The sequence below is a fragment of the Protopterus annectens genome, chromosome 12.part0 (assembly GCF_019279795.1).
Source record: "Protopterus annectens isolate FY-2018-M chromosome 12.part0, PAN1.0, whole genome shotgun sequence".
In the NCBI taxonomy this organism is placed as follows: domain Eukaryota; kingdom Metazoa; phylum Chordata; order Ceratodontiformes; family Protopteridae; genus Protopterus; species Protopterus annectens.
Window position 1 is genome coordinate 191,626,517 of NC_056746.1, and position 27,457 is coordinate 191,653,973.

Below are 27,457 nucleotides of genomic sequence, written 5' to 3' on the forward strand. Positions count from 1 at the left end.
ATTCTTGAAAAACACAACCTAGTTTATGGTAAGCCTTGAGCTGTCATTTATGGAAGAGGCAGAAACCTGATAGACGCACTCCATTTGCTCCGCTGTTTTTTTTTTTTTAACAAACTGTACAGCTTGGCTACATTGAGACACTGTGAAGGTTGCCTCTAAAAACAGACAAACAGCCCATGTTGAGAACAGAATTTGTATGAAACTTGGAAAATCAGGTTTAATAGTACATATCAGTAAATGTACACTATAAATATGCGGGAACTGAAAATGTCTAATATAAGTTTGCCAGAACTGGAATTATTGAAAGATTCCCTGAATTCCTGGCTGTTAGTAAAATATCTGACAGATGGTAACCATGTGAGAACTTAAAGTTTGAAAATTAAGTGCAACTTACTCAACATGGATCTTTAGGTTGAACCCAAGCCATAAGCGATATGGCACAATAATGCCCCATTTGTATACACAGAGCAGCACTGAGAGAGTTATCTTTTATTTAATAGAAAATTACACTGATGAAAATTGTCTCTCAGAACCTTCTAAACCCCGTCTCAAATATCCAGACATGCTTAACTTTGTTACTTTGTCTTCTGCAGATCTTACGCCAGTTTGGGGTATTGGTTTGAGGAGGGAAAAAGTGTTGGACCTCAAAATAATCTTATTCATTCATTGAAGTAAAATAAAATATATATATTCTTTTATTATATTTCAGTAGGTATTTCTAATTAGTGTTACAGTAATCATTTATTAAAATTTTGCCCCAGTTTTTCTTTATTAGATCATGCTGATGTGACCTACTAACCTGTTAGATGAATAGCTGGGGGGGGGGGGGGGGGAGTGGTCTTAAATGTAATGTTATTGTTATCATACCAAAAATGGCTTCCAGCAGAACTTTCAGGATTGCTAATAAAAGTGCGCTTTATCTGGGGTAGATGTATTATGTCTGAAAGTGGTGCATGTATGGAATTTATGATGCATTATTGTATCCTTTAGGAAGTTATTTACCCCAGGGAACTACCACATTAACAATACACCCCTAAGAGCTGACCCAGTTGTTCAATATTTGGGAATTTATGTGGACAGTAGCCTAACTTTTGACCAACCTGTGTCTGTTGTAAGAAAGTCCTTCTATATTGCAATGGTTATAAACAAAGGGATTGTGTCTAGATCTAGGGATGTCCTTGCTGCCCTTTACTCAGCCCTCATTAAGCCAGTCGTTGAATATAATACTCCCTTTATCATGCATCTGTCCAGATACATGCAACAACTGGAATACCCACGGAGATACCTTAATAAAAGGTTCCAAGACTTAAACATGTCCTATGTTGAATGAGTCAAAACCCTGTCACTATACTGTGTATCCTGCAGACTGCTAAGAGGTGACCTGTGTTTGGCATACAAGGCATCCTCTGACTCATTACTAATGGATTTACTGTACACCAAGTCTGGTGTCATCAGAAGTATTCTGTCTAGATCTAAACCACTACTGCAACATCAACAGAATGGGTTGGAAGTACAGGTATCTCTAAGGATATCGCTGGTGTGGAACAGAATCCACATCAATATAAAACAAAGATCATTCCTGTCCATTTTCAAGTGCAACTTAGATCAATTGTTGGGAAACAGAAAATTTACCCCCAGAACTATTCATGAACAGATGCAGCTCCTAAATGCTTTATCCCATACATGGGTACCCTCAAATTATGCATGGTATGATTAGTTATTTTCACTGGGGTAGTATATAATTATGTTCCATGGGATGGGTAAGAACTTATAACCAAATGGGATAGGTTATTTTGAGCACAAAAAGGGAACTTGTCTAGGCTTATGATGGCCCGCAAGGGCAGTTAGCCTAGTATTTTCATATGAACCATATATGAACAGTGCATTAGTAAAAGTACAAAAATGTAGTGTTGATCTTGCCAGTGATAGTAACTGTACCGCTCTCATGTTTCTAGCATGTTATCTTTTTCTATAGTAATAGCAATATTTTAATAAATAACATTCTCATTTAGACCAAATACTTTGTACACCTATTATAATGAGCTGTGGTACACGTTTAGACAGCAAATTAACTTACTTTGTACAGCTAAAATTATACTAGCTTAATATTAGCAATTAACAGTGCCTACGAAAGCATGGTGCATAGTGTTTTGAATACCGGAATTTCTTTTCGTCACCACCCCTTACCATACTTCAAACTATGGAAAACAAACTTGCTTAGTGATAAGAAAGCATTTACGTTCCAACTTCCCAAGATGCTTTGCCATGGGTAGCTTGGATTTTTAAATCCAATCAGCCAATAAGCAGCGTGCGTCACTGTCGTAACGAACAAGGCACAGTGTTTGAAATCGTTGCAGCCCGAAAAGGCACTTTTTTGTACAGTTCTGACTGGTGTGGAATTGCAGGAGTTTGTGGATACATTATTAGCAGCGAGGCATCTGTCATAGTGGGAGACTTTGTTAAGCAGCTGAATTTTTTTTTATTTGGGGTTTTTCTTTTTTATCCAAACTGTCAAGCGTGACTAGGAAGTTGAGAGTACCTGAACTGGATGCGTTACAGACTGCAAGCAAGGACTTCACCTTATTTGCAGTAATATTGGACCTCGAACAGTAGTGTGGACTCTTGCATCGATCCTGCCTTACATTGACTGTTTTAACGCTATGGCTACCGTGACAGGAAAACCAATAGTCAAACAGTCTGGTGGCGCCTGTGCTGCCCCCGCTGCAGCAGCCGCTGACCCCAGCAAGTTGGCCGTTGTGAAGGAGATCCCTGATGTGCTGGTAGATCCCCGCACCAAGAAGAGATATTTGAGAGGACGCTTTCTGGGTAAAGGTGGCTTCGCCAAATGCTACGAGATCACTGACATGGACACGAAGGAAATATTTGCAGGCAAGATTGTGCCCAAATCACTGCTGCTGAAGCCTCACCAAAAAGAAAAGATGTCCATGGAGATCTCTATCCATAAGAGCCTAAACCATCCGCACGTAGTGGGCTTCCACGGTTTTTTTGAGGACAGTGATTTTGTGTTCGTTGTGCTCGAACTGTGCCGCAGACGGGTAAACCGCTTCTATTTTATTTCTAACAGTACTCTCAAAGACTATTGTGAAACATTATGGTATCTGGGCTGCTGTATAAGGAACGTGTTTGAGAACGTTAAGGTTGTGTGATTGCACTATATATATTTTAAAGAGGTGTAGACTACTTGTCCACAACAGTTGGAGGCGATCACGTATTACAGGTCTCAGATTTTTTGTATAGCACCCCAACCCTTCAGCGATTGGAACTTCATTGGGGGGCAGTAGCGCCTCATACAGGTGGCCGGCTGCTGCTACAACATTCTGCAGTTCGGAAATGTCACAACGTTCGGAGGGTATTTAAAGAGACAGACTGTGGGCGGGGCTGCGATACCAAATTCCGCTTTGGCTACACCAATGGGCAGCTTCTGTGTGTATTTGGTTTTAGTTATGTCAGTTGTTCACATGGTCCCTAAACAGTAGTTGCTGATGGGCGTTTTTAATCGGTGCTTGTTGGGGGAGCAGTTTGTCCCCGTTACTTTTTACCAGTTACTTTCTAGGTTTTAAATCTAAACACTGGAAGTACTGTTGTCAAAACGTACCATTGGAATGTAGACACATGGTCATGCGCCGAAATTTAGTTAGATTTGATAAGTGGCTTATGTGGCAGACCCTTGCAATCACAGTGCTGGTCGGTGGAGGTACGGAATTTACAGTTGAGTGGTGTAAGATAGTTATAGTTTACAGTTCGCGTCGTTAACAGCAACAGTCGCTTACAGTCAAGTAGAATTTATTTAAAAGCGCTGAAAATTAAAATGGGATTCTTTAACGGGAGTAGCAGTATAGAACTACAAGTTAAGCATTTACGCGATTGCTTAAAGCAATGAGGTGGAATACTTAAGTTCGCGACCAAATTCGGCTTTCTCGTTTGCAGTTTACACTAGTCAGTAAAGAGGAATGTGTTATAAGATGGCCACCTATTAGTGTGGTTTCTCTGTTCTCTCCTCCCACCATAGCCATGGGTTGCTAAGCAGTAGTAACCTAGCACTTGTCTGGGTAATTGGAGTCCTAAAACATTCTTTCCCACAGAGGATATTAATCCAGAGTGAAGACACTATGTGAACCACTGCTTTATTTTTATTTTGTTGAGGGTATAATTGTTTCTCTATGTCCTGGCTAAATTTTCTTTGCTAGCATAAAGACCACTAGGGTCTGCCCTGAAAAGAGGCTACTAGACTAATGAGGCTAACCTGGACTACAAAGGATAAATGCAATTTTGATAACTTCTGAATTAGAGCTCATTTGTTACGAGAATGCTTGGTATATGTCCGGTTTCATGACAGTAGACACAACTATCTGTATAATTTGGCTTGCAAGTTGCAAAACAGCATGCACGGATAATGTAATAAGTGCATCAGAATGGGATCATGCTTTCTTTTCTATGCATTCAATGCAATGGTGTAACAAATTTCTTATGTAGTTCATCTGTTTATGTAGGCAGTGTAATTTAGTCTTTTAGAAACCAGGGGAACATAAATGCAGAAAGATACGCCTGTCGGATCAGATACTACAGCTTTGCTGAAAACTTTGCCTGGATTTCTTGTAATGATGATGTTGGGCAGACCCTTTCATTCTGTGCCCTGTTTCCACTGACTGTGTCCATGCTGCTAGACTGCTATGATTTTGGCCCTCAGAGTTAGTCTTGTTGCTCTTGGAGGTACGAGTCCCCTTAAAGTCTGCCCTGTTTATGGGAGAACTACTTTATTGGCTACCTAAACTAAACCATATACAAAGATTCACTAGTGGAAACTATTCTGGGTCTAGTAATAAAAACTTTCTATTGTGCAAAAATGGGAAAAGGTTTTTTTCTGACCTTCATTTATGATTTTTAGTCAGTCTATTCTTTAATGCATGAAAGGTTGAGGGGTACTGTTACTATTTTATTCAGTTATGTGATACGTTAATGATGTACCTAGTTCTGTTTACATCCAATGCTTTGCAAGTACAAGATATAGCCCAAGAGGTTTGATCCGACTACTTGGGTGGTCTACATAGCCTTTCAAGAAAAGGTCTTCGCTGAGGGGCTGAGTAGATCCCAGATGCTCCCGCACAAATGGTAAAAGGGGAAGGCACCTTGAATCTAGCAAACAGTTAAGTGGTGTTTAGACCTTCTTGCATAGGAAATGGACAAGCAGAAGGTTGTGTTGCAGAACAGCAGCTTGGAAAACAGAGGCTTCCTTCATAAGGGTGCATGTGTGTTTCCCTCCATACTCCTGATACCAGGGTAATGCAGAAGATTGTACTGGGGTTGCCTCTCATTGGCCTAGGCAATACGTTCTCCCTTCTGCTGAGCCTAACAGAGGGAACGAAATTCTGTTGCCACAACAGACCTCAAAATAGGGGTCCCTTAGGGACCCTGCCATGACTGCACAAAGCCTAACAACTTGGAGTATTTAATGCTTACTCCATCTAGGTGTAGATTTTCAATGGTCACTAATGAGGGGAGACTAGGAAACCCAAACCTAAGGGGAGTCATAACTAGCAAAATGGAAGAAATTCTATGTTTATACCTTTCCCGGAACGAATATCTTTAACACAGCTAGTGTCACTAGTACTGAATTACCTGTCAGGCTTTTACGAGGCTTGCCTGTCTTGCAGGTCCATGTCTCTGCTATTTCAGCTCAACTTACTCTGGGCCCTTGTTTGTAGTTAAAAACTTTCAAAGTTTCTTAGATTACCAAGAAGGGAAAATCATATGACCATGGGATCTTTGCTGCTAGAAAAGTTAACCTTGGCTCCTTTTGAACCAGCTGCCGCCAGTCTTGAATTCTTAAAGATGCTAGTTTTGGTGGCTATGGCATCTAGAAGAATTGAAGCTGCAAATCTTCCGTAAGAATATGATTTCCATTTATATCAACCTTTCCTTTTTATGAAGAAGGTAGTAACTGAGATTTCTGTATCTGGTCATCGGATATTTGCCCCAAGAGTACTTCAAACTGTGCTACTGGATTTCAGAACAGAATCTCATTGCAACATATATAAACCTCAATCTCTCGCTCACTCCAATTTCAGTGGACACCTTCATTGGTACTTACAGTGAGGAATGGGATCCTTTTTTTTTTTTTTTTTTTTTCTCTCTTGTTTAATCACTACAATTGGAGAGAGAGCCTTTTGTGACTCTCCATGTTTGTCCTCTAGCTCTCCCTAAAAGAGGCAACATTTGGGGAAGCTAAGTAGCAGGTGTGAAGTAGGCACAATCTTCCTTTGCTTGGGGGGGGGGGGTGCAAAGAACCTTCCACCAGCTACAGTAACAGATTAACAGTCTTCTTTCTGCTGCTCCCGTTAGGGGCCGCCACAGCAGATCAACTGTTTCCATTTCTTCCTGTCCTCTGCATCTTGCTCTGTCACACCAACGACCTGCATGTCCTCTCACCACATCCATAAACCTTATCTTGGGCCTCCCTCTTTTCCTGTTACCTGGCAGCTCTCACCACATCCATAAACCTTATCTTGGGCCTCCCTCTTTTCCTGTTACCTGGCAGCTTCATCCTTAGCATCTTTTTTCCAATGTACTCTGCATCCCTCCTCCGCACATGTCCAAACCAACATAATCTTGCCTCTCTGGCTTTGTCTCCAAACCTTCCAACCTGGGCTGACCCTCTAATATACTTATTCCTAATCCTGTCCATCCTCTAAACACCCAGTGCAAATCTTAACATCTTCAGCTCTGCCACGTCAAGCTCTGACTCCTGCCTTTTTGTCAATGCCACTGTCTCCAACCTATATAACATAGCTGGTCTCACTACCCTCTTGTAGACCTTCCCCTTCACTCTTACTGGTACTAGTCTGTCACAAATCACTCCTGGCACTCTTCTCCACCCTCTCCTTCCTGCCTGTACTCTCTTCTTCACCTCTCTTCCACACTCACCATTACTCTGAACTGTTGATCCCAAGTACTTAAACTCATCCACCTTCCCCACCTCTACTCCCTGCATCCTCACCATTCCTCTATCCTCCCTCTCATTCACACACACATATTCTGTCTTGGTCCTAATGACCTTCATTTCTCTTCTGTCTAGAGCACATCTCCACCTCTCCAGGGTCGTCTTCACCTGTTCCCTACTCTCACTACAACTACAGATAATGTAATCTGCAGACGACATAGTCCATGGGGACTCCTGTCTGATCTCGTCTGTCAACCTGTCCATCACCATTGCAAATAAGAAAGGGCTCAAGAGCTGATCCTTAATGTAATCCCACCTCCACCTTAAAAGCATCAGTCACTCCCACTGCAGACCTCACTGCTGTCGCACTACCCTTGTACATATCCTGTACCACTCTTATATACATTGACACTCCCGACTTCCTCATACAATACCACAACTCCTCTCTCTAGGCACCCTGTCATATGCTTTCTCTAAATCCACAAAGACACAGTGCAACTCCTTCTGACCTTCTCTGCACTTCTCCAACACTCTGAGCAAACATCGCATCTGTAGTGCTCTTTCCTAGCATGAAACCATACTACTGATCACTAATCATCACCTCCTTTCTTAACCTAGCTTCCACTACTCTTTCCCACAACTTCATGCTATGATCAGGTTAATCCCTCTGTAGTTACTACAGCTCTGCACATCACCCTTATTCTTAAAAATCTGTACCAAAACACCTTTTCTCCCTTCCTTAGACATCCTCTCACTATCCAAGATTTCATTAAACAATCTAGTTAAACTCCACTGCCATTTCACCTAAACACCTCCATGCTTCCACAGGTATGTCATCTGGACCAACAGCCTTTCCGTTCTTTATCCTCTTCATAGCTATCCTTACTTCCTCTTTGCTAATCCACTGCACGTCATGATTCACTATCTGCACATCATCCAACCTTCTCTCCCTCTCATTCTCTTCATTCATCAACCCTTCAAAGTACTCTTTCCATCTGCTCAACACTCTCCTCTAACCCTTCAAAGTACTCTTTCCATCTGCTCAACACTCTCCTCGCTTGTGAGTATGTTTCCCTCATTATCCTTTATCACCCTTACCTGCTGCACATCTTTACTAGCTCGGTCCCTCTGTCTAGCCAGTCTGTACAGGTCATTTTCTCCCTCCTAGTGTCCAACCTTTATACAACTCTTCATACGCCTTAGCCACCTCTCTTTGCCATGCACCTCATCTCCTTATACTCTTGTCTACTTTCTTCATATCTTTGACAATCCAACTTCTTCGCCGCCAACCTCTTTCTCTGTATACTCTCCTGTACTTCTTCATTCCACCACCAGGTCTCCTTGTCCTCCTTCCTCTTTCCAGATGTCACACCAAGCACCTTTCTAGCCATCTCTCTTACTAGCTCCGCTGTAGTTACCCAGCTATTTGGTAACTCTTCACTGCTAACCCAGTGCCTGTCTTTTAACTCTTCCCTGAACATCGCCTCACAATTACCCTTTTTCAGTTTCCACCATTTGATCCTTGGTGCTGCCCTCACACTCATCCTTCTCTTCTTGATCACCAGTGTCATCCTACAAACCACCATCCTGTGCTGCCTAACTACACTTCCCCCTGCCACCACTTTAGTCTCCAATCTCCTTCAGACTGGCCCTTCTACACACGATATAATCCACCTGTGTGCATCTTCCTCCACTCTTGTATGTCACCCTATGCTCCTCCCTCTTGTTAAAATATGTATTCATCACAGCCATGTCCATCCTTTTCGCAAAATCCACTACCATCTGACCTTCTGCATTCCTTTGCTTCACACCATACCTACCCATCACTTCCTCATCCCCTCTGTTCCCTTCACCAACATGCCCATTGAAATCTGCCCCAATCACCAGTCTCTCACCCTTGGGTACAGTCATCACCATTTCTTCCAACTCGCTCCAAAATTTTTCTTTCTCATCCATCACACACCCAACTTGTGGAGCATATATGCTAACAACATTCATCATTACACCATCAATTTCCAGCGTCATAAACATCACTCTATCCGAGACACTTTTCACCTCCAAAACGCTCTTGGCTTACTGTTCCTTCAGGATAACGCCTACGCCATTTCTCCTTCCATCCACACCACGATAAAACAATTTGAACCCGCCTCCGATACACCTAGCCTTGCTCCCCTTCCATCTGGTCTCTTGCACACGCAATATACCAACCTTCCTTCAGTCCATCATATCAGCTGGCTCTCTCCCTATACCAGTCATACTGCCAACATTCAAAGTTCCGACCCTCACACTCAACAGTCCTAGCCTTTACCTGCCTTCAGGCATGCCTTCCCCTTCTCCTCCTTTTAACAGTAAGTTTTGAAATTTCACTGCTTTATTCAATATTTTTTTTTATTTTTTTTTTGCTGCAGCCAGGGTCCACAGTTTCAGATGTCGTACATGTAATGGGGAGCCGTGCATCAAATATATCATCTTGACAGTCAGTGTCTGCCTCCAGAAAAGTAACTACCTGGGGTACCATCTGCCAAACCAAATCTAAAAACAGATCTTGATACTGTTTCCCTAAATCCTAAACCATGCGCAGAGGTGACTATTCCTTGGCTATCTTCTACAAGACTAGGTGTGAAAGGTGATGGATTTGGTAAGATATTTAGTTCAGATCTTCTACATCTTCTTACTGTGGCATGAACAGTGATGCATTCTTCCTGTGGTGTGTAGAATAATGCATCATTGTTTGTTAGCCAGCCTTTTAGAGGTAAAGTTCAAGATTATCTCTTCCTGTAGTCTACATTGGGGAGTACAGGAATAAACCCTGGAGCATTGCAGGTGCTTGCTTTCCCATCCTCCAAGGCGGATCCTCCCTTGTGGAGCGGGATAACTGTAGCTGTGCGCCACTCAGTGGGCACAAAGCCTGAGGTGAGGCTATGATTAAACATGACACTTAGGTGAGGTGCCAGTTCGTTTTGTAGTTCCTGTAGTACACAGCCTGGGATGTCATCTGGTCCATGGATGCTGTATTCTTAGCTTTGGAGAGTGCTGTTTCTACCTGTGTGGCCGTGATTATCGGAATATCCCACTAAGGAGACTTTTTCAGAACAAAGTAAAATGAATCAATTCAGTAGTCACTGAAAAATTGTATTGCCAGCCACAATATAAAAGTACTCAATGTAAAAACATATTACCAACATTCATATTAGTATTTTAAGAGTTTAAAGTCTATTGGCTCTATCTTTTAATAACAGATGTTATGTGATCCTATCTCGCCTACATTCTGAATGATGGGTTCGGAGCCGATCCCTCGGCTCCGACTCGGCACGCTTATGCCAAAGAGCGAAGTCTCTTATTGGCTGAGCTTACTATATCCCAGGATGCACCACCATCAGTCTCCCAGATCTCGTTTGCCGCTTAACTGCAAAGACGTGGTCTCGAGCTGGCTGGGCTGAGTAGCTTTTATTAACTACTTTTTCTGTCAGTTTTTTGTGCTTGTATATCACAAAAGCCGTTTTAACGGCTATTGCTGCCTTTGTGTACGTTTGAGTAGTGGAATTTCTTGTGTGTGATTGGGTAGAGTTTGTTTCGGCCCCCCTTTCAATCCAGGGCCTTTTCGGTCAAACTGTATAACTGAACTTTTTAGTGTTTTAAAGTTCCCGGTTATTACACCTAAGGTTGTGTTTTACACTGTTTCTGTAAGCCTTCGGTTTTTTGTCATAAGTTTAATCTACAGTTGTTAAATTTCCTGTCAGAAATTGTTTAACATCATGTCTCAAACCCCTAGGCCTTCGGGTTTTAAAAAATGTACTAAATGTGCTTTTAAGATGTCTGTTACTGATGACCATCTACTTTGTGTTTATTGTTTAGGGCAAAGCACTTGCAGGAGTCATGCAGCGTATGTCACGCTTTTTCCTCTAGGGTCCTCCAGGAGAGGAAAAATAAATTAATTCTTAAAGGGTTGATAAAACCCTCTTTGAAGAAGCCTTGTCTTCGCTCCGACTCCTGCCAAAGAAAAGGGCTTCGCTCCGACCAGTCCGCCGGATCCGACTGCCAAGAGACCTAGGCAGGCCTCTCCTTCGCTCCAAAGACTTCGGAGCCGAGGTCGAACGGTCTGCCTCGATGCCTCCAGTATCGACTCTGGCTTCGGAGCCGATGGCTGGGGCATCGAGAGGCGGGTCACCTTCGCGGCTCCACTGCTCTCGGAGCCGACAAGGGTCGCCCGCTCAGACACTTCCTCCTCGGCGCCGGTCTACCTCGCACCGATGGAATCTGGTGTGTGTGTTTCCTCGGCGCCGATTCTCATCGAGTCGCCTTGGAGCCGGTCCCCTAGTCCCTTGGGGCCGAGGGAGAGGTCTTCTCGAACCCGTTCTGTTTCCTCTCGGTCTTCGAGAATGTCGGATTCTGATATAGACAGGGTGCTCCAAAGACTTTTCCAGTCCCCAGTCTTTCAAAAATTTGTTTCGGCTCCGACCCAGTTGGCCTCGGAGCCGATGACCATGACCCACCCCATTGCTATTCCTCCTCCGACTGCTTCGGCTCCGTCGGAGCAGGTGCTCTTGGAGCCGGTGGAGATCTCAGGGTCGGCTCCGACCCTTACTCCAACCCGGCCTCGGGTCCGAGTTTGGTACGCTGGACTTCTTCGGCTGGACCCGAGGGTGATGTTTCGGGACCGATGCTGGTTCCGAGCCTCCCTCTCGGTGCTTCGCTGCGGGACTTCCGTACTATCATGGCCCGGAGACTGGACGCTCCCAGGATTCTGGAGGTCCGGCTTTCAGAGCCATGAGGAGTGCCTTGGCCAAATCCTCTTCGCCATCTCTCCGGTTTTACCAGCACCTTCCCTGGGCGTGGAGACTGGGTCTTTGGCAGTTCCCTGTCCGTAGCCAGCGGAGCCCCGAGGCCTGAGGTTACCCCAGTGGGGTTCCCTCCTCCTGAGGGTTCTTCGAGTTGTCTTCAGAGGAACCCCAAGGAAGAGATCGTGCAAGAGGAAGCACGTGGACTCCCCGAGTCTATTACATCGACACGGATATGGATGATGCAGAGGGGTCCCTAAGTCGCCCTCGGATGATGTCTCCTTTGCAGACATCTTAGAGATCCTCAAACAACGAGGCGGCTGGATGTCCAAACCCCCCTCTGCGGACGAATCAGTGCTCCTCAAGGCCTTTGGGGCTCAGCCCTCCGCCTCCTGGGTATCTCCGCCCTTCGACGAGCTTCTGGATTTGGTTTGTCGAAGGGCGTGGGAACACCCGGATACCGTGGAACCAGTCCCTTCTCGCCCAAACAAATTCTTATCTGCTCCCCCCGAGAAGGAGTTCCTTACTAAAGGCGTGGCTGTAGATGCCATGGTGGTGGCATCTGCTACACAGCAGGACGTGGCAGAGGCTTCAACGTCCATCCATCCTCCTAATAAGGAGTCTAGGAGTATGGATAGGTACGGAAGCGCACCCTGACTTCAGCGGCCTTTACCTTAAGGTCTCTGAATTATTTGGCACATTTTACCAGGCTTCAGAGGGATCTGGTCAAGGAGTTGTCAGACTCCTCTCGGTAACCTACCTGAGCAGCTAGCCCAGTCGGTTAGCTCTCAGTTGGCTATCCTTACGGCAATTGCTAACTCGTGCATGAGGCGCATTTGCTATGCGGCCGAAGGGCGGGTAGAGCGGCAGGCACAGGCGTGGCTCTCGAGACAAGCCTGGCTCCGCTTGTGTCAGTTTGCGGAGGCCTTCAAGTCTTCCTTCGCCGACGCTCCCTTTGATGGGTCCTCATTGTTTGGACCCAAGGTGAAAGACACCCTTACCCGCTGTGAGCAAGAGGGAAAAACGTTATCTGCAGTAGGGGCCCGTTATTCCACTCCCTTTCGGCCTTACCCCAAGGCCAAAGGAGGGGGGAAAATGTGGTTCCGAAAATCTCGCAAGTTTTTCTCCCAACAGCAGGAAGATTCCCCGTGCAGAGGCAGAGGGCGGGGAAATTTTTCAGGGAGACGCCGTCCCAGAGGCGGCAGAGGGCCCCGCAATTCTGGAGACCGCGAGTCCTTTCGTGGCTCTTCAGCCTCCCACACGACATGAGGGATTGCCCGGCTGTGCTGCTGCGGAGCCAGTCGCGTGTCGTTTTGCCAAGCACCTAAAAGCCTGGGAGTCAATCACTCAGGACAGATGGGTGCTTCGCATAATTGCCGGAGGTTACACCATCCCATTCAAATACTCACCCCCTGCGTCCAAGAGAATCCCGGACCCACCACCCAGTCAAAGGGAAATAGCAGCCGCAGAAGCTTCAAAGCTGCTACAAAAAGGAGGCATCCAACCGTCCCCACAGACCAACTCGGATCAGCAAATTACTCCACGTTCTTTTTAGTGGCAAGAAAGACAGGGGACCTGAGACCAATATTGGATCTCAGCAGACTGAACCTATCCGTCACGAAATCCAAATTCGAATGGTCACGTTGCAATCCATTCTCCCGTTGTTGGAGAAGGATGTTTGGATGTGCTCCATAGACCTCAAGGACGCCTATTATCACATACCGATACATCAGGCGTCCAGAAGGTATCTGCGCTTCAGCCTGGGAGCCAGTCATTACCAATTTTGTGCTCTGCCCTTTGGTCTCACCACAGCCCCCAGGGTGTTCACCAAGTGTTTGGCAGTAGTGACGGCTCACCTGAGGAGCCTTGGATTCCAAGTGTTTCCCTATCTCGACGACTGGCTCCTGACTGCCACCACCAGGCATCTACTTATGGACAACCTCAAAGCCACCATCTCCCTGGGTGTTTCCCTGGGGATTACATTCAATTGGTCAAAGTCTGTCTTGCTGCCCTCTCAGCGCATAAAGTTTATAGGAGCAGAGATAGACTCAAGATTGATGCGTGTCTTTCTTCCTGCCGAAAGGATCCGAACCTTACAGGGCCAAGTTCAAGCTCTGATCTCGAGATCCAAAGCCCCAGCCAGGATGGTCCTACAGGTTCTAGGCTCAATGTCTGCCACGGTACTTTTAGTTCCTCTAGCAAGGTTACACATGAGGATTCTTCAGTGGCTCTTATCAACTCAATGGTCCTTTCAAGATCTTCCCTCAATCATCACATCATGATTACGGAAATATGCAAAGGGACCTGCGCTGGTGGCTTCAGACATCCAACTTGGATCAAGGAAAACCCTTTGTTCTCCCTCCAGTGGTTACCCTGACGACAGATGCCTCCCAGATAGGGTGGGGGGCATTGTCTGGGCAGGCTAGTTCAGGGCTCCTGGCTTCCGGACGAAGCTCTTCTCCACATCAACGTGTTGGAGATGAGGGCTGTACTTCTATCCCTACAGGCCTTACACAAGTTCCTTCCTCAGGGCATCATCGCCATCCACACAGACAACATGTCGGTGGTTTGGTATCTGAACAAACAAGGAGGGACCAGATCGTATCCCCTTTGCAGAGAGGCCATGAGAGTGTGGGAATGGGCTGTAGCTACCAACCGCTTCTTGGTAGCGACCCACATCCCGGGAAAGTCAAATGTATTGGCGGACAAATTAAGCAGGACAATTCTCTCTCCTCACGAATGGTCTCTAAACCGCACAGTAGCAGCCCAGGTTTTCAAGAGATGGGGACGCTGTGCTGCGACCTATTTGCGACTCCACAAAACACCAAGTGCCAAAGGTTCTTCTCCTTGATTCCACATCAGGAAGTACCAGCCATGGATGCTCTAGCACAACCTTGGCCAACAGGGTTGCTTTATGCTTTTCCTCCAATTCCACTCCTTCCCAAAGTCATTCAAAAGCTTCTCAGCTAGGGTCTTCAATGATTCTGATTGCCCCATACTGGCCTCGCCAGATATGGTTTCCTTACCTGAAAAACATGCAGTGGACGATCCGTGGACCTTAGACCTGATCCCGGATTTGCTAATCCATCAGTCGGGACATTGGCATCAGTCCCTTCAATCTCTGAAATTGACAGCTTGGCTCCTCCACTTCCGACCTTAGTTAGAAGTCACACACTAGACCCGGAAGTTGTTCACATTTTATCTTCGCCCACAAACCCACCACTAACAAATTGTACCTCAGTAAGTGGAAGAGGTTTGCTATCTGGGCTCAACTTAAGGGCTTAGACCCTATCACTGCTCCTGTCCCAGAGGTTTTGAAATTCTTAACATCCCTATTTAATCAGGGATCTTCTGTCTCAACTATTAAAGTTCAACTAGCTGCTATCTCTAAATTCCATGAATCCACGGATCCTCCTTTGATGAGCAGCAGACTATGCAAAACATTCATTAAAGGTGCGAGTCTGTTAAGACCACCAGTTTTTCATCCTGCACCTCCGTGGGATCTTGATTTAGTGCTTCGCATTAACATCTCCCCTTTTGAACCGGCTGCTACATGCTAATTAAAATATCTGTCATGGAAAACGCATTCTTAGTGGCTATTACTTGCAAGAAGAGTCTCAGAGCTTCAAGCCCTGTCTATTAAACCACCATATTTGATTTTCCACAAAGATAGAGTATCTCTTAGGCCTAATCCATCCTTTGTCCCAAAGGTCTGCTCTAGTTTCTGTCTTCAACAATCTCTAGAACTACCAGTTTTCTTTCCAAAATTCTCTAATGAAGCAGAATACACTCTCCATAAATTGGATGTTCACAGGCAATTACGCTTCTATTTAGACAGGACTCAGCAACTTCGTAAGTCAGACCAGTTGTTTGTGTCCTTCTCAGATAATAAATTGGGCCAAACCATCACAAAAGCTACAATCTCAAAATGGATCAGAGATTGCATAACTCAGGCCTATTCTTCTTCAAATAAGCAACTTGCATCATCTATCAAAGCTCATTCTACCAGAGCTATGGCTACTTCTATAGCTTTTCATTCCAAGCTCGCTATTTCGAAATTTGTGCTGCGGCTACTTGGTCCAACCCGCACACTTTCATTTCCCACTACAAATTGGATGTGGCATCTAAAGGACGAGCTTCATTTGGTTCCACGGTACTCAGGAGTGTTTTCCAGTGAGCCACCCAGGATTCAGGTGCTAGGGACGCTGTCCCATCATTCAGAATGTAGGCTAGATAGGATCACATAACATCTTTTAGTTATGTACTCACCATAACTTCAGATGTTTGGGATCCATCTCGCCACATTCCTGATACCCACCCTCCTTCCCCCTGCCTTGCAGATCAGAAGAGATAGAACGGTTTTGAGCTCCACTGTTTTTATCTTGTTTCATCTGACGATGTTATATAAGCAGGGTATGCATGTGTGCATGTATGCGGACAAACTAGATCTGGGGGACTGATGGTGGTGCATCCTGGGATATAGTAAGCTCAGCCAATAAGAGACTTCGCTCTTTGGCATAAGCGTGCCGAGTCGGAGCCGAGGGATCGGCTCCGAACCCATCATTCAGAATGTAGGCGAGATGGATCCCAAACATCTGAAGTTATGGTGAGTACATAACTAAAAGTTTGGTGAATAGGGCATCATTTCATCTGGGGGGGGGGTGTCTGCAGCTTAATCTTAGTTGCCACTGCAATTCTTTCTTATTCAATAAATTTTTCCAATCACCACCCCTGGGAGTCACCGTGGTAACATCAAGGGTCCCAAATTTGTGTTGTGAAAAACCAGTGCAAGAAATGGAATGTTTATATAATGCATTATCCTTATTTTTAATGTCATTAACATGTATATTCTATTATGTAGGGTACATTCTGTTTTGCCCACATAGTATGTCTTACATGACACACAGTATGCCAAGTATACTACATGTACAATGTGGCAATTGCCCTTCATAAATCTGATATGACTTTTCATAATATTAGATGGATTTCACTCAGTCTCATTGGGTGCACCCACCACAGGGGGTGGTTCCCGAGGTAGAATTTCTGTCATTTTCTATCTTATTTTCCATATAAAATTTCAAATTATTACCTACTTTATTAACAAATATGAGCTGAGTACCCACTATTTGATTAATGAGCTTATCTACCTTAAAATATTCCAGTTGTTAAATATAATGCTTCTTTGATGTGATATGGTACTATATTGTATAGTACAAGCTCTTTCATAAACAGATTTTTTTTTTAACTGGATTTGTATGACTGCCTGCCTCTAATAAGGGCTTATATCTCTTGCCCCATTCTCTACGGACCCCATTAAGATATTCCTAACTAATTTACTAGGATATCCTCTCTTCAAACATATTCTTGTAACACCTGGAATTCTACCAGTATGTCCTCAAACAGATGTCATATGTGCTATCCTGATAGCCTGCCTTTTCTTTTGTGTGGCAGGGTGTTTATTATCAAAATACAAATATGCATTACAGAAGGTATCCTTTCTGTACATGTTAGATTTAAACCCATTTAATGTATAGGAGATTGTAACGTCCAAATAGTGTATACTAGTAAGATGCTGGGTGTAGGTAAATTCTAGGAAAGAGGTAGTATTTAAATATTCAATAAATGTTAGTATAGCTTCATGCTTTCCCTGCCACAAAATAAAACTATTGTCTAAAAAAAAATGCAAAGTTTAATATGTTGCTGATGGTTGCTCTTAATACATATTGGGTTTCCCAACCGAGCAATATCAAATTGGCATAGACAGGGGCACAAGCAGCACCAATGGCTCCAGTAAGCTGTAGAAAATATTGTCCTTCAAAGTATATAAAATTGTATCTGATGTTGCTAATCTTCGTTCATTCATTCCTTACTTGATGGGTCATCGGTTCAGTCCTCTGAACCGAACCGGCCAATATCAAGCTCGTGTCAGCCAAAAACTTTCAAGCCAAGGTCCTACCCAGAATGCTCTGCTCCCTGTTACCTCCGATCTCGTTTGCCGTGTCAAGCCACTGTCAGCAAAGTGTCTAATTTTTTGAAAGTTTATACATTGCTATCCTAACATTTTCTCAAGTTTATATGGATTTTAATGACTGGGAAAGGTCCCCCATGGTCACCCTCTGAGATGTCGGCCCCCTACATCCTGGGTCACCCCGCCTGCCGATGAGGTCGTCTAGCGCACATGGAAGGCTCCCAACACCCTGGAAGTGATACCTAGGAGACCAGATAAAATATTGTCGCCCCCAGCTGAGCACCCACATTGGTCACAAGGTCTTCCAGTAGATGCTATGGTGGTGGCAGCTGCAACTAAGAAGGATTGGGCAGAAGAGAGACACTGTCCATCCGCCCAACAGAGTCCCAAGCGATTGACAGATTAGGGAAGCGTTCGTTTGCTTTATCGACCTTCGCTGTAAGGTCTTTGAATTATTTGGCACATTTTACCAGGTTTCAGCGAGATCTTACCAACCTGTTCTCTGAAACCTTGGCAGGAGCAGTTTCTGACGAAATCCGTGATGACATGGCTTCTCAGGCAGCCACCCTAGAGTTCATTTCCAGCTCTTCCACGCGACTTATTTCTCAAGCAACGAAAGGGGTGACTAGAGTGGCAGGTGTGGGTATAGTTGCCAGACGACATGCCTGGATGTGCCTTTGCAACTTTGCGGACTCCTTTAAAGCTTCCTTCATGAATGCCCCCATAGAGGTCACTTTTTGTTTGATCCCAACGTCAAAGATACGATGGCAAGGTCTGAACAGGATGATAAGACCCTGTCTGCTGTTGGTGTCAGACATTCTACTCCAGAAATCAGAGGAGCGGAAAGATGTGGCGCAAGAAATCACAGGGTTCTTTCTGGGATGCACATGCCGAGCTCTCCCCTAGAGACAGAGGGGGGAAATTCCAATGGAAGACGCCCCTTTTGTGGCAGAGGAGGTCTCTGAGACCAGGGTTCCAGAGATTTCCTTCGCTGGCCAACCCTATCGGTGCTCCTGAAGAGTTGCATGACTGCTCACCTCTGGAAACGTTCGGGGGTTGTTTCTCCTTGTACCCCACTGCCTGGCAAAATATAACCACAGACTCTCTGGTACAATGGATAATGTCCAGAGGCTATCACATTCCCTTCCATCTTTGCTTAATTTCATCGAGTATTACCAGATGTTCCATCCAATAAAGGGAAGCAGCAGCACACACAATCCAAACGCTGCCACAAAAAGTCATCCAGACGGTTCCACCAGACCCGATAGGATCTGTTTTTTACTCAAGGTTCTTTTTAGTGCCAAAAAGGACAGGGGACTGGAGACCAATTCTGGATATCTGTACACTAAAGAAATTTGTAAAAACGGAGAAATTCCGGATAGTCACGGTTCAGTCTAGCCTTCCCCTTTTGGAAGAAGATGATTGGATGTGCTCTGTAGATCTTCAAGATGTGTATTACCTCATAAAAATGGTCAAGATACCTCTGCTTCCGCATAGGAGCCAGTCACTACCAGTTTCGAACCCTGCCCTTCTGTCACTCTACAGCTCCCAGAGTGTTCACAAAATGCATGGCAGTGGTTATTGCTCGCTTGCGACATTTCAAGGATTTCAGGCGTTTCCATATCTAGACGACTGGCTCCTTACCCGCCCCCACCAAGCATCTACTGGAAGAAGCCCAGCAGTAAACGTCTTAAAGCCTGGGAATCGCTATAAACTGGGAGAAATCCAACCCAACCCAGTCTTTGGAATTTATAGGGGTACTGTTGGCTTCAGAGACTGACACGTTCAACTGCTGCTTTGTCACCACAAATCTCCCGCTCGATCTGTACTCCAGCTATTTGGGTCAATGGCAGCCTCTATTACTATTCCTCTATCCAGATTCCACATGAGGCTCCTTCAGTGGTACTCTCTACAACATCCTTTGTCCTTTCAGATCAGAGTAAATCTTGCTTGCATCTTTGAGTTGCACTTGACGTCTGTCCCTAACAATGGTCACGCCCTTTCAAACCCCATCAATGGATAGCCACAGTGACCACGGATGCCTCCCTGATTGGGGGGGGGGGGCTATGTCAGGGAAATTTGGTCCAAGGCACCTGGTCATAGATGGACCCTTTTGCATATCAATGTCCTGGAATTGAGGGCGGTGCTTCTAGTGTTGCAAGTATTTCACTCCATCCTTCCATCAGGGACTATTGTGATCCAATCAGACAACATGTGGAGGAGCTCTCTGGTCAGCCTCAGTAAGAAGCTGAGATCCCTTATAAGATCCTCCAAAGCTAGCTAAGAAAACAAAATCGCCACTAATTCTAAGGACAACCACAAAGCATTCTATAGCTGTCAAGAATCTCTATGGCAACACCCAGATCTGCTCTGAGTTGCAGCACAACAGCACGAAAATTACAGAACCAACTGATCTTGCCAACATCCTGGCAGATGGGTTCAGTGTTAACTTTACCCCCCACCCCCTAAAGGGCCCATATCTATACAGGAAGAATGCAGAGTCCCTGTAATCACAACTACGCAGGTAAAAGCTGCATTCTCTAAAGCCAAAAAGACAGCATCCATGGGACCGGACAACATCCCAGGCTGCGTTTTACACTAACTTCAGAATGAACTGGCTCCCCACTTAAGCACCATGTTCAATAGCCTCACATCAGGCTTTGTGCCCACTGCATGGCACACAGCAACAGTTATCCCACTCCACAAAGAGGGGAGCCACCACTTATCCCGGGAATTATCGACCTATTAGCCTGACGAGCCTGGTCTGCAAGGCCATGAAACGAGTCATCATGGAACTCATAAACAAAGACATTGGTAACCTCCAAACTCTGGATCCCACCCAGTTCGGGTTTGTGAAAGGCAGATCATGCCTCCTGAACCTGATCAACTTCTTTGAGGCAATCACCAAAGCCATAGATGAGGGTAAGGTGGTTCACACAGCCTATCTTGACCTTGCCGAGGCTTTCGACACCATCCCCTATTCTGGAATTATAGCTAAGCTCACTAAACTAGGTATAAATCCGTACGTCACAAGATGGGTTGCCAACTTGGCTCACTGACAGAACCCACACTGTAAAAGTTGCAGACTCCAAATCTGACCTCAAAGCAGTGAAAAGTGGAGTACCACAGGGTTCCGTCCTGGGACCTCTCCTGTTAGCCTGTACTTCAGAGAAGTAGATGCGAAACACAGAAGGCCTCTGGCCAACGAAGTTTGCAGATGACTGCAAACTAGGAGCCATAGTAAAGTCCCCAAATGATGTGGACAGCCAACAGAAGGGCCTCGCTGAGACAGATGCCTGGTGTCAGGGCTATGGCCGCAAGCTCAATGCCTGTCATCCCCTTTGATAAAAAACTCTGTACCCATGAACTACCATATAGGCAGCAATCTACTTAACGCCGAATGTGTGGTAAGAGACCTTGGGACCCAGGTGGACAGGAGTCTCTCTCCTTTAATAGTCACATCACCACAGTAGTCAGGAAGTCCTACGTGGCACACCTCATCATAAAAGGGTTCTCTTCCAGGAAAAAGAGGTCATTGTTCCCCTCTAATCGACACTCAGACCCATTATAGAGTACAACACCCCTTTTGAAATGTACCTCACAAAACATCTGCAGCAGCTGGTAAGGCCACAGAAGTACCTCAGAGGATTACTGGCCTCAAACATGCCTTACACTGTCCGCCTCAAAAAAACCTCCAGCTTTACTCCGTAGCAATCGCCTACTCCGAGGTGATCTCTGCCTAATATATAAAGCTATGTCAAACCCAGAGCTGTTGGACATGCTACACCTAAAGAAATCCCAATCCCTCTGAGCTACATGCTCTAGGGACCTAAACCTTGTCACCACAATAAACAGGACATGCTGGAGGGATGGATTCCTGTCCCTGAGACTTCCAATACTTTGGAACAGGCTACCCATCTATGTCAAGCAAAGTTCTTCATTAGCACTCTTCAAGAAAAATCTTGATGAGTGGATGGGAAATGCACCCCGGAGATCACTTCTGTCTCTCTCCTCGACAGTGGCACAGGAAAATAACTTTCTTGGGTGGCGTAAGCCAAGGAACCTTGTTGGCTAGGCTTACGTAGACCCTTGGGCCGATAGCCTAGTACCTATCTATGTCAATGGTCTGGTACATCAACAAGGGGGCACCAGATCTTACCAGTTATGCCGAGAGGCTTTGAGAATATGGCAATGGGCGATAGCTTGCAACTGCTTTCTAATTGCAACGCACATTCCTGGGAGCTCCAGCGTGATAGCTGACAAATTGAGCAAGTGCATTCTACAGCCTCACGAGTAGTCCCTCAATCCTCAGAGCAGCAAATATCTTCAACCGCTGGGACCAGCCTTGCTGTGACCTATTTGCCTCCCCAACTCCAAGTGCAGCAACTACTTTGCCCTAATCCCCCCCCTCTGGGACAGTCACCAAGGGACGCTCTAGTCCACGCTTGGCCCTCGGGTCTTCTTTATGCTTATCCTCCTCTTCCCTCATCTCCCAGTTTCTGAAGAAAGCACGACTGTTGAAGAGCAAAGTGATCCTCATTGCTCCATACTGGCCTTGACAAGTCTGGTTTCCCTTCCTCTGCCCTCACCTGCTAGGTCAACTGTGGATCCCCAATCCATCCCTGACGTTGATCTCCCATCTGCAAGGTCTGATTCACCCCAATCTAACAACCCTGAAACTGACAGCTTGGTTTCTCCACTTCCAGTGATTGCCAAGCATGAAAACCTCTCGTCCGCTGTGTGCAGTATTCTTCTTGCATCTCATAAATAGTTCACCAGACTAATCTATCTTAACAAATGGAAACTGTTCTCTATGGGCAGCAAATAAACAATTAGACCCCTTGTCAGCCCCAGTCTCAGTGGTATTGGATTACTTATCACATCTTTTCCACTCTGGGGTGTCTGCCTCTACTATTCGTGTACATTTAGCTGCCATCTCAAAATTACATATTGGTTTTCAAGATTCTTCACTTATGTCACACAGACTCTGTAAGACTTTCTTAAAAGGGGTTATTCACCTAAAACCTCCCTTTAGAGAACCGGTACAACCTTGGGATTCGGCTTTGGTTCTGCAAGCTCTAACAGCTCCCCCCTTTGAACCTGCATCTTCATGTGATGTAAAATATCTCTCCTGGAAAACCTTGTTTTTGATTGCAATAACATCGGCCAGGAGATTGTCAAAACTTCAGGCCTTATGCATCAAACCTCCCTATCTTATCTTCCATAAGGATAGGGTATCACGGAGAACTAATTCTACCTCTTTACCAAAAGTGATGGCGTGATCTATCAACCAATCTGACCTCCCAGTGTTCTTTCCTAACAATTCTAATAAGGGAGATTATTACCTGCACTCCTTGGATCTTCATAGGCAAATATGATTTTATCTAGATTGAATCAGACCAACTGTTTCTGGCTTTTTTGGACCTAGACGGGGTCATCCTGTATCAAATTACATTGGCTTCATGGTTGAGAAATTGTTTTTGTTGTAGATAAAGGTAGTACAATCTCACCTTGCCTCAGAGTCGAAGCACATTATACAAGATCTATGGCAACTTCAACAGCTTTCCATCCTAAGGCTTCCCTCGATATTTGCTCAGCTGCAGCCTGGACCAAACCTCATTTATTCATTACAAATTGGACTTGTCTTCCAAAGGCAGATCTTCCTTTGGCTCCATGGTGCTCAGGAACATTCTATGAGGGCCACCCAGGGATACAGGTAACTGGGGACTCTGTCCCATCAGTAAGGAATGAACAAAGATTAACAACATCTGATAAAGTTACGTCTTATAACGTTCCATCCGTGTTGTTGATCATCATTCATGACTTCCCATCCAGAGGTTCTTGGTTGATCTCTACTCCTTTCTTGTAGGTCTGTTATGACCAGAGGTAGCCTCTACTTTTATCTGTCAACTTGCAAACTCGATCTGAGGTAACTGGGAGCAGAGCATTCTGGGCAGGACCTTGGCTCGAGAGTTTTTGGTTGACTGGAGATTGATATTGGCCGGCTCTGCTCAGAGGACGGAACCGATGATCAGTAATGAATGAACGAAGATCAGCAACACAACGTTATTGTAAGACATAACTTCTTTTTTTCTAAAGTTAAAGCCATTCTGTCAAACATTTTTTCATGAGAAAAATCTGAAAATTGCCTAAGAACTGCCTCAAAGTTTCCCAGACCTTCTTGCGTTGGTATACTAGTAAGTAGGTCCTTAACATCTATACTAATCAAGATAATATCATTGGACCCGATATTTGGAGTTAGTTGTCCTAGGAATTCCCAAGAGTCTGACTAGATGTCTAACTTTCTCAACCTGTTTAACCATCCTGTCAATGTATATAGCTATACCTTGCATCTTAGAACCACCCGCTGCCACAATGGATCTAAAAGGGGGATGTTCTATATTTTTATGAATTTTGGGGATTCTAAAAAAATGGTAGGTATAATTGGATGTTTATTAAAAAAAAAACATGCATCTCAGAGGTGATCCGTTGGTCCAACAAATATTCTTCCAAATGGGACTCTATATGTTGGTAGGCAATATTAATCTGATTTTTAGATATCCGGACATCATTTTCTTCATTAAACAGGGATTGCACGACACTGGAATAGTTTGTACTGTAATCTCACTTTATCTGGAGTCATATTACGAATATTGTATGAAAAAATGTATAGCTCACTATTAAGGTTGCGGCTAGTAAACAAATGAAGTAAAGTCAAAAATCAAGCTGCAACTCCACAGCTGAAATGATTATTCAAACTGTCAAAATGTTTATCAACCTTTATAAAATAGTCAAATGCCACAGATACAAAAATGACACCGACCCTTCGGCCCTAGTGTGTGCTACAAAGATGTCTTGACGAAATGTCACAAAAATGGCATTGAAATCTTTCAGTGCTCTACGATACAAAACGCAAAATCTGTAGATGCTGTGAGACTGGTTACGCTCTTCTAGAGCTACAAAAATTCTTACGAATCTTGTGCAACTATAAAGCACTCTTCCAAAGTTTGAGGCATATGAGTGCTAAAAATGTTGACGCCCTTGATGAAACGGCGCAGATAAGCACAGAACAAAATATAAAACTAGGCTAGTGAACGCTCTGCCAGAGCTTCAGATAAAGTTCTTCGAAACTAAATTAAACCATAGGTTGTTACCATGCTTGAATGAAGAAAGGGCATTGTTTTTATCTCAATGCTTATTGGTTATTTGTTTTAATTAAAGAAAGCAATGGAGTCCCTATTTTTTATGATCTGAGGAAGGTTTTACCGAAGTGCTTATTGAGTCATTGTGGGACGCCACGAGTATTTGCACTGTATTTTGTACTACGCATTGTGGAAGCAACTGTTTAGTTTCGAAGAACTATTGTGGAAGCAACTGTTTAGTTTCGAAGAACTTTATATGAAGTTCTGGCAAGAGCGTTCACTAGCCTAGTTTTTATATTTTGTTTTGTTTTGTGCTTATCTGTGCTGTTTCATTAAGGGCGTCGACATTTTTAACACTCATATGCCTCGACAGGAACTTTGGAAGAGTGTTTTATAGTTGCACAAGATTTGTAAGAATTTTGTAGCTTTAGAAGAGCGTAACCAGTCGCACAGCATCTACAGATTATATGTTTTGTATCCTAGAGCACTGAAGGATTTCAATGCCATTTTTGTGACATTTCGTCAAGACATCTTTGTAGCACACACTAGGGCCGAAGGGTCGGTGTGTCATTTTTGTATCTGTGGCATTTGACTATTTTATAAATTTTTTTGATAAACGTTTTGACAGTTTGAATAATCATGTCAGCTGTGGAGTTGCGGCTTGATTTCTGATGATACAAATATTGGGATCTTTTTTGAGCTGAACCTTAAGTGCTTATTCTTCTGGGGTCAGACTGGCGGAATTCCTATTGTGCTGTGCCAATAATTGGTATACATCATCCATTACGACTTTCAAATGTATCCACCAAAGGGTGTGGTACAAAGTTGAAAAATACTAGGTGGTCTACTTCATCCCTCTGGACCTCATTCTCTGTCTAGTGTATAGACTGGGAGAAACATTTTTAAATTCAACTTCCTAGTAAATAAGAAAAGTCTGAAAAAATATCAGCTAAACCTTTGTATTGATTGTCAGGGGAACTTTTGTATATAATATATATACCCAATCTGTATAGTTGTTCATTTTAAACCCCTGATATTCATGTACTTAGTTGAACACTGAATAGGGGGTAAAGTGGAATGCAATTCATTTAGTATCTCCCCGATAATTGCCACACTTCTGTGGATACATCCTGTATGTACTGGCTTTTGTTCTGTACTTGTCTGGCTATTCTTTCAGAGCGCCTGGGGGGGGGGGGGGTCCTCTTCTGTGAATATATTGTCATCTTGTTCAAATTCAATTTCTCTTCTCCCTGATATTTTTGAGTACCATTATTATAACTTGTCACTATTAAAATGGGACAATTTGTCCAAAAAGTGTAGTTGGGTGTACTGTATTGCTCTTGTAATGCCTTAAATCTCCATTTAATTTCCTTTACTGTGTGGTGTGGGCAAAACTGAGCATGCCCTACGTTATAGAATATACGAGCATGTCAATGACATTTAAGGATAATGAGTTATACAAACATTCTATTTCTTGTACTGGTTTTTCACAATTCGAATTTGGAATCCTTGATGTTACCACAGTGACTCCCGGGGGGGGGGGGGTAATGGGTACTAGAATGTTCACCATGGAACTGCAGGAATGAGGATATCAGTGGAAGCCGAAGTAGTCCCACTTGTATAGAAGGTTAATGAGACTAGATTATAGTGGCCCAGTCACATGTGCAGGACAGCAGAGGATGATGCGGTAAGATTTGGAAAAGATGGGTAGATGGCAAGAGGAGGAGACCATGCCCACCCAAGACATGGATGGGACTGCATGATAGATGGGCATAACTATTGAAGGTAGAAAATTGGCTGAGAGCTGATGCAACAGCCTGACCCAGTCTAAAATGGAGGAAAAGGGGAGTTGATTTATAACCACATGAATGCCATACAGCTGAGGTATTTCATGTGTTCAGCTTACATACATTGTACCACTAATTTCTATACTCTATCAAATCAGTTGCACAGAATCTTGTCAGCTGGATTTACGGCTTATACACAAGGAAGCAAATACGATGGGTTCCTTCCTGCCTAAAGGCAATGGGTTTCTGCTCAGGATTTTCCATGTCATAAAAAAGGCATATATTAAAAACAAATTTTTGCTTTCTTAAAATCAGTTTCACAGCCACACGAGCCCAGGATTGTGAACTTCACAGCTGTTTTACTTTTGGAGTGCACCTCTTGTTGCTGCTGTAGATATGGAAGATGCCTCCCTGCATATTTGTATAGCCTCCCTGCATATTTGTATAGCACACTCAGAAAATCCCATTCATTTTAACAGAAAGAGGGGCTCCTTAGAACTCTGTTTCCTGAGCTACACACTACTGGAACCATAGTTTTTGGGGAGGGCAATTAAAGGGTAGAGTTTACCTATGTGATAAGGATTTCCTTTAAAGTTATCTGCTGTTTTAGTTGTTGCCTCTTCATCTGAGATATCCACAGCTTCCAGTGTGCATACAAAGTGGGTTCAGTACTTGCCCACTTAAGGGCTTTACGTTTTTTCTTTATCGCTATCATTTAGTAATAGGTTAGACTGAAAAAAAAGTCTGAACGCTAAGAGCTTTACAGGTATCCGCAAATTTTAAACCACATCTTTCCCTAAAACACGATATAATTTTTGATGGGG

At 44.2% G+C, this 27,457-nt stretch overlaps 1 protein-coding gene across 1 annotated transcript in view; it reads left to right on the forward strand.

Annotated features, from left to right (window-relative positions):
- The first annotated feature begins 2,299 nt into the window (after nucleotides 1-2,299).
- Nucleotides 2,300-27,457, forward strand: part of PLK1 (polo like kinase 1) — a 592,954-nt gene continuing 567,796 nt past the window's right edge. Inside the window, exon 1 of the mRNA XM_044089232.1 lies at nucleotides 2,300-3,056. Within this exon, the coding sequence (XP_043945167.1) occupies nucleotides 2,661-3,056 (396 nt within the window). The 5' untranslated portion in view covers nucleotides 2,300-2,660. The remainder of the gene's footprint in view (nucleotides 3,057-27,457) is intronic.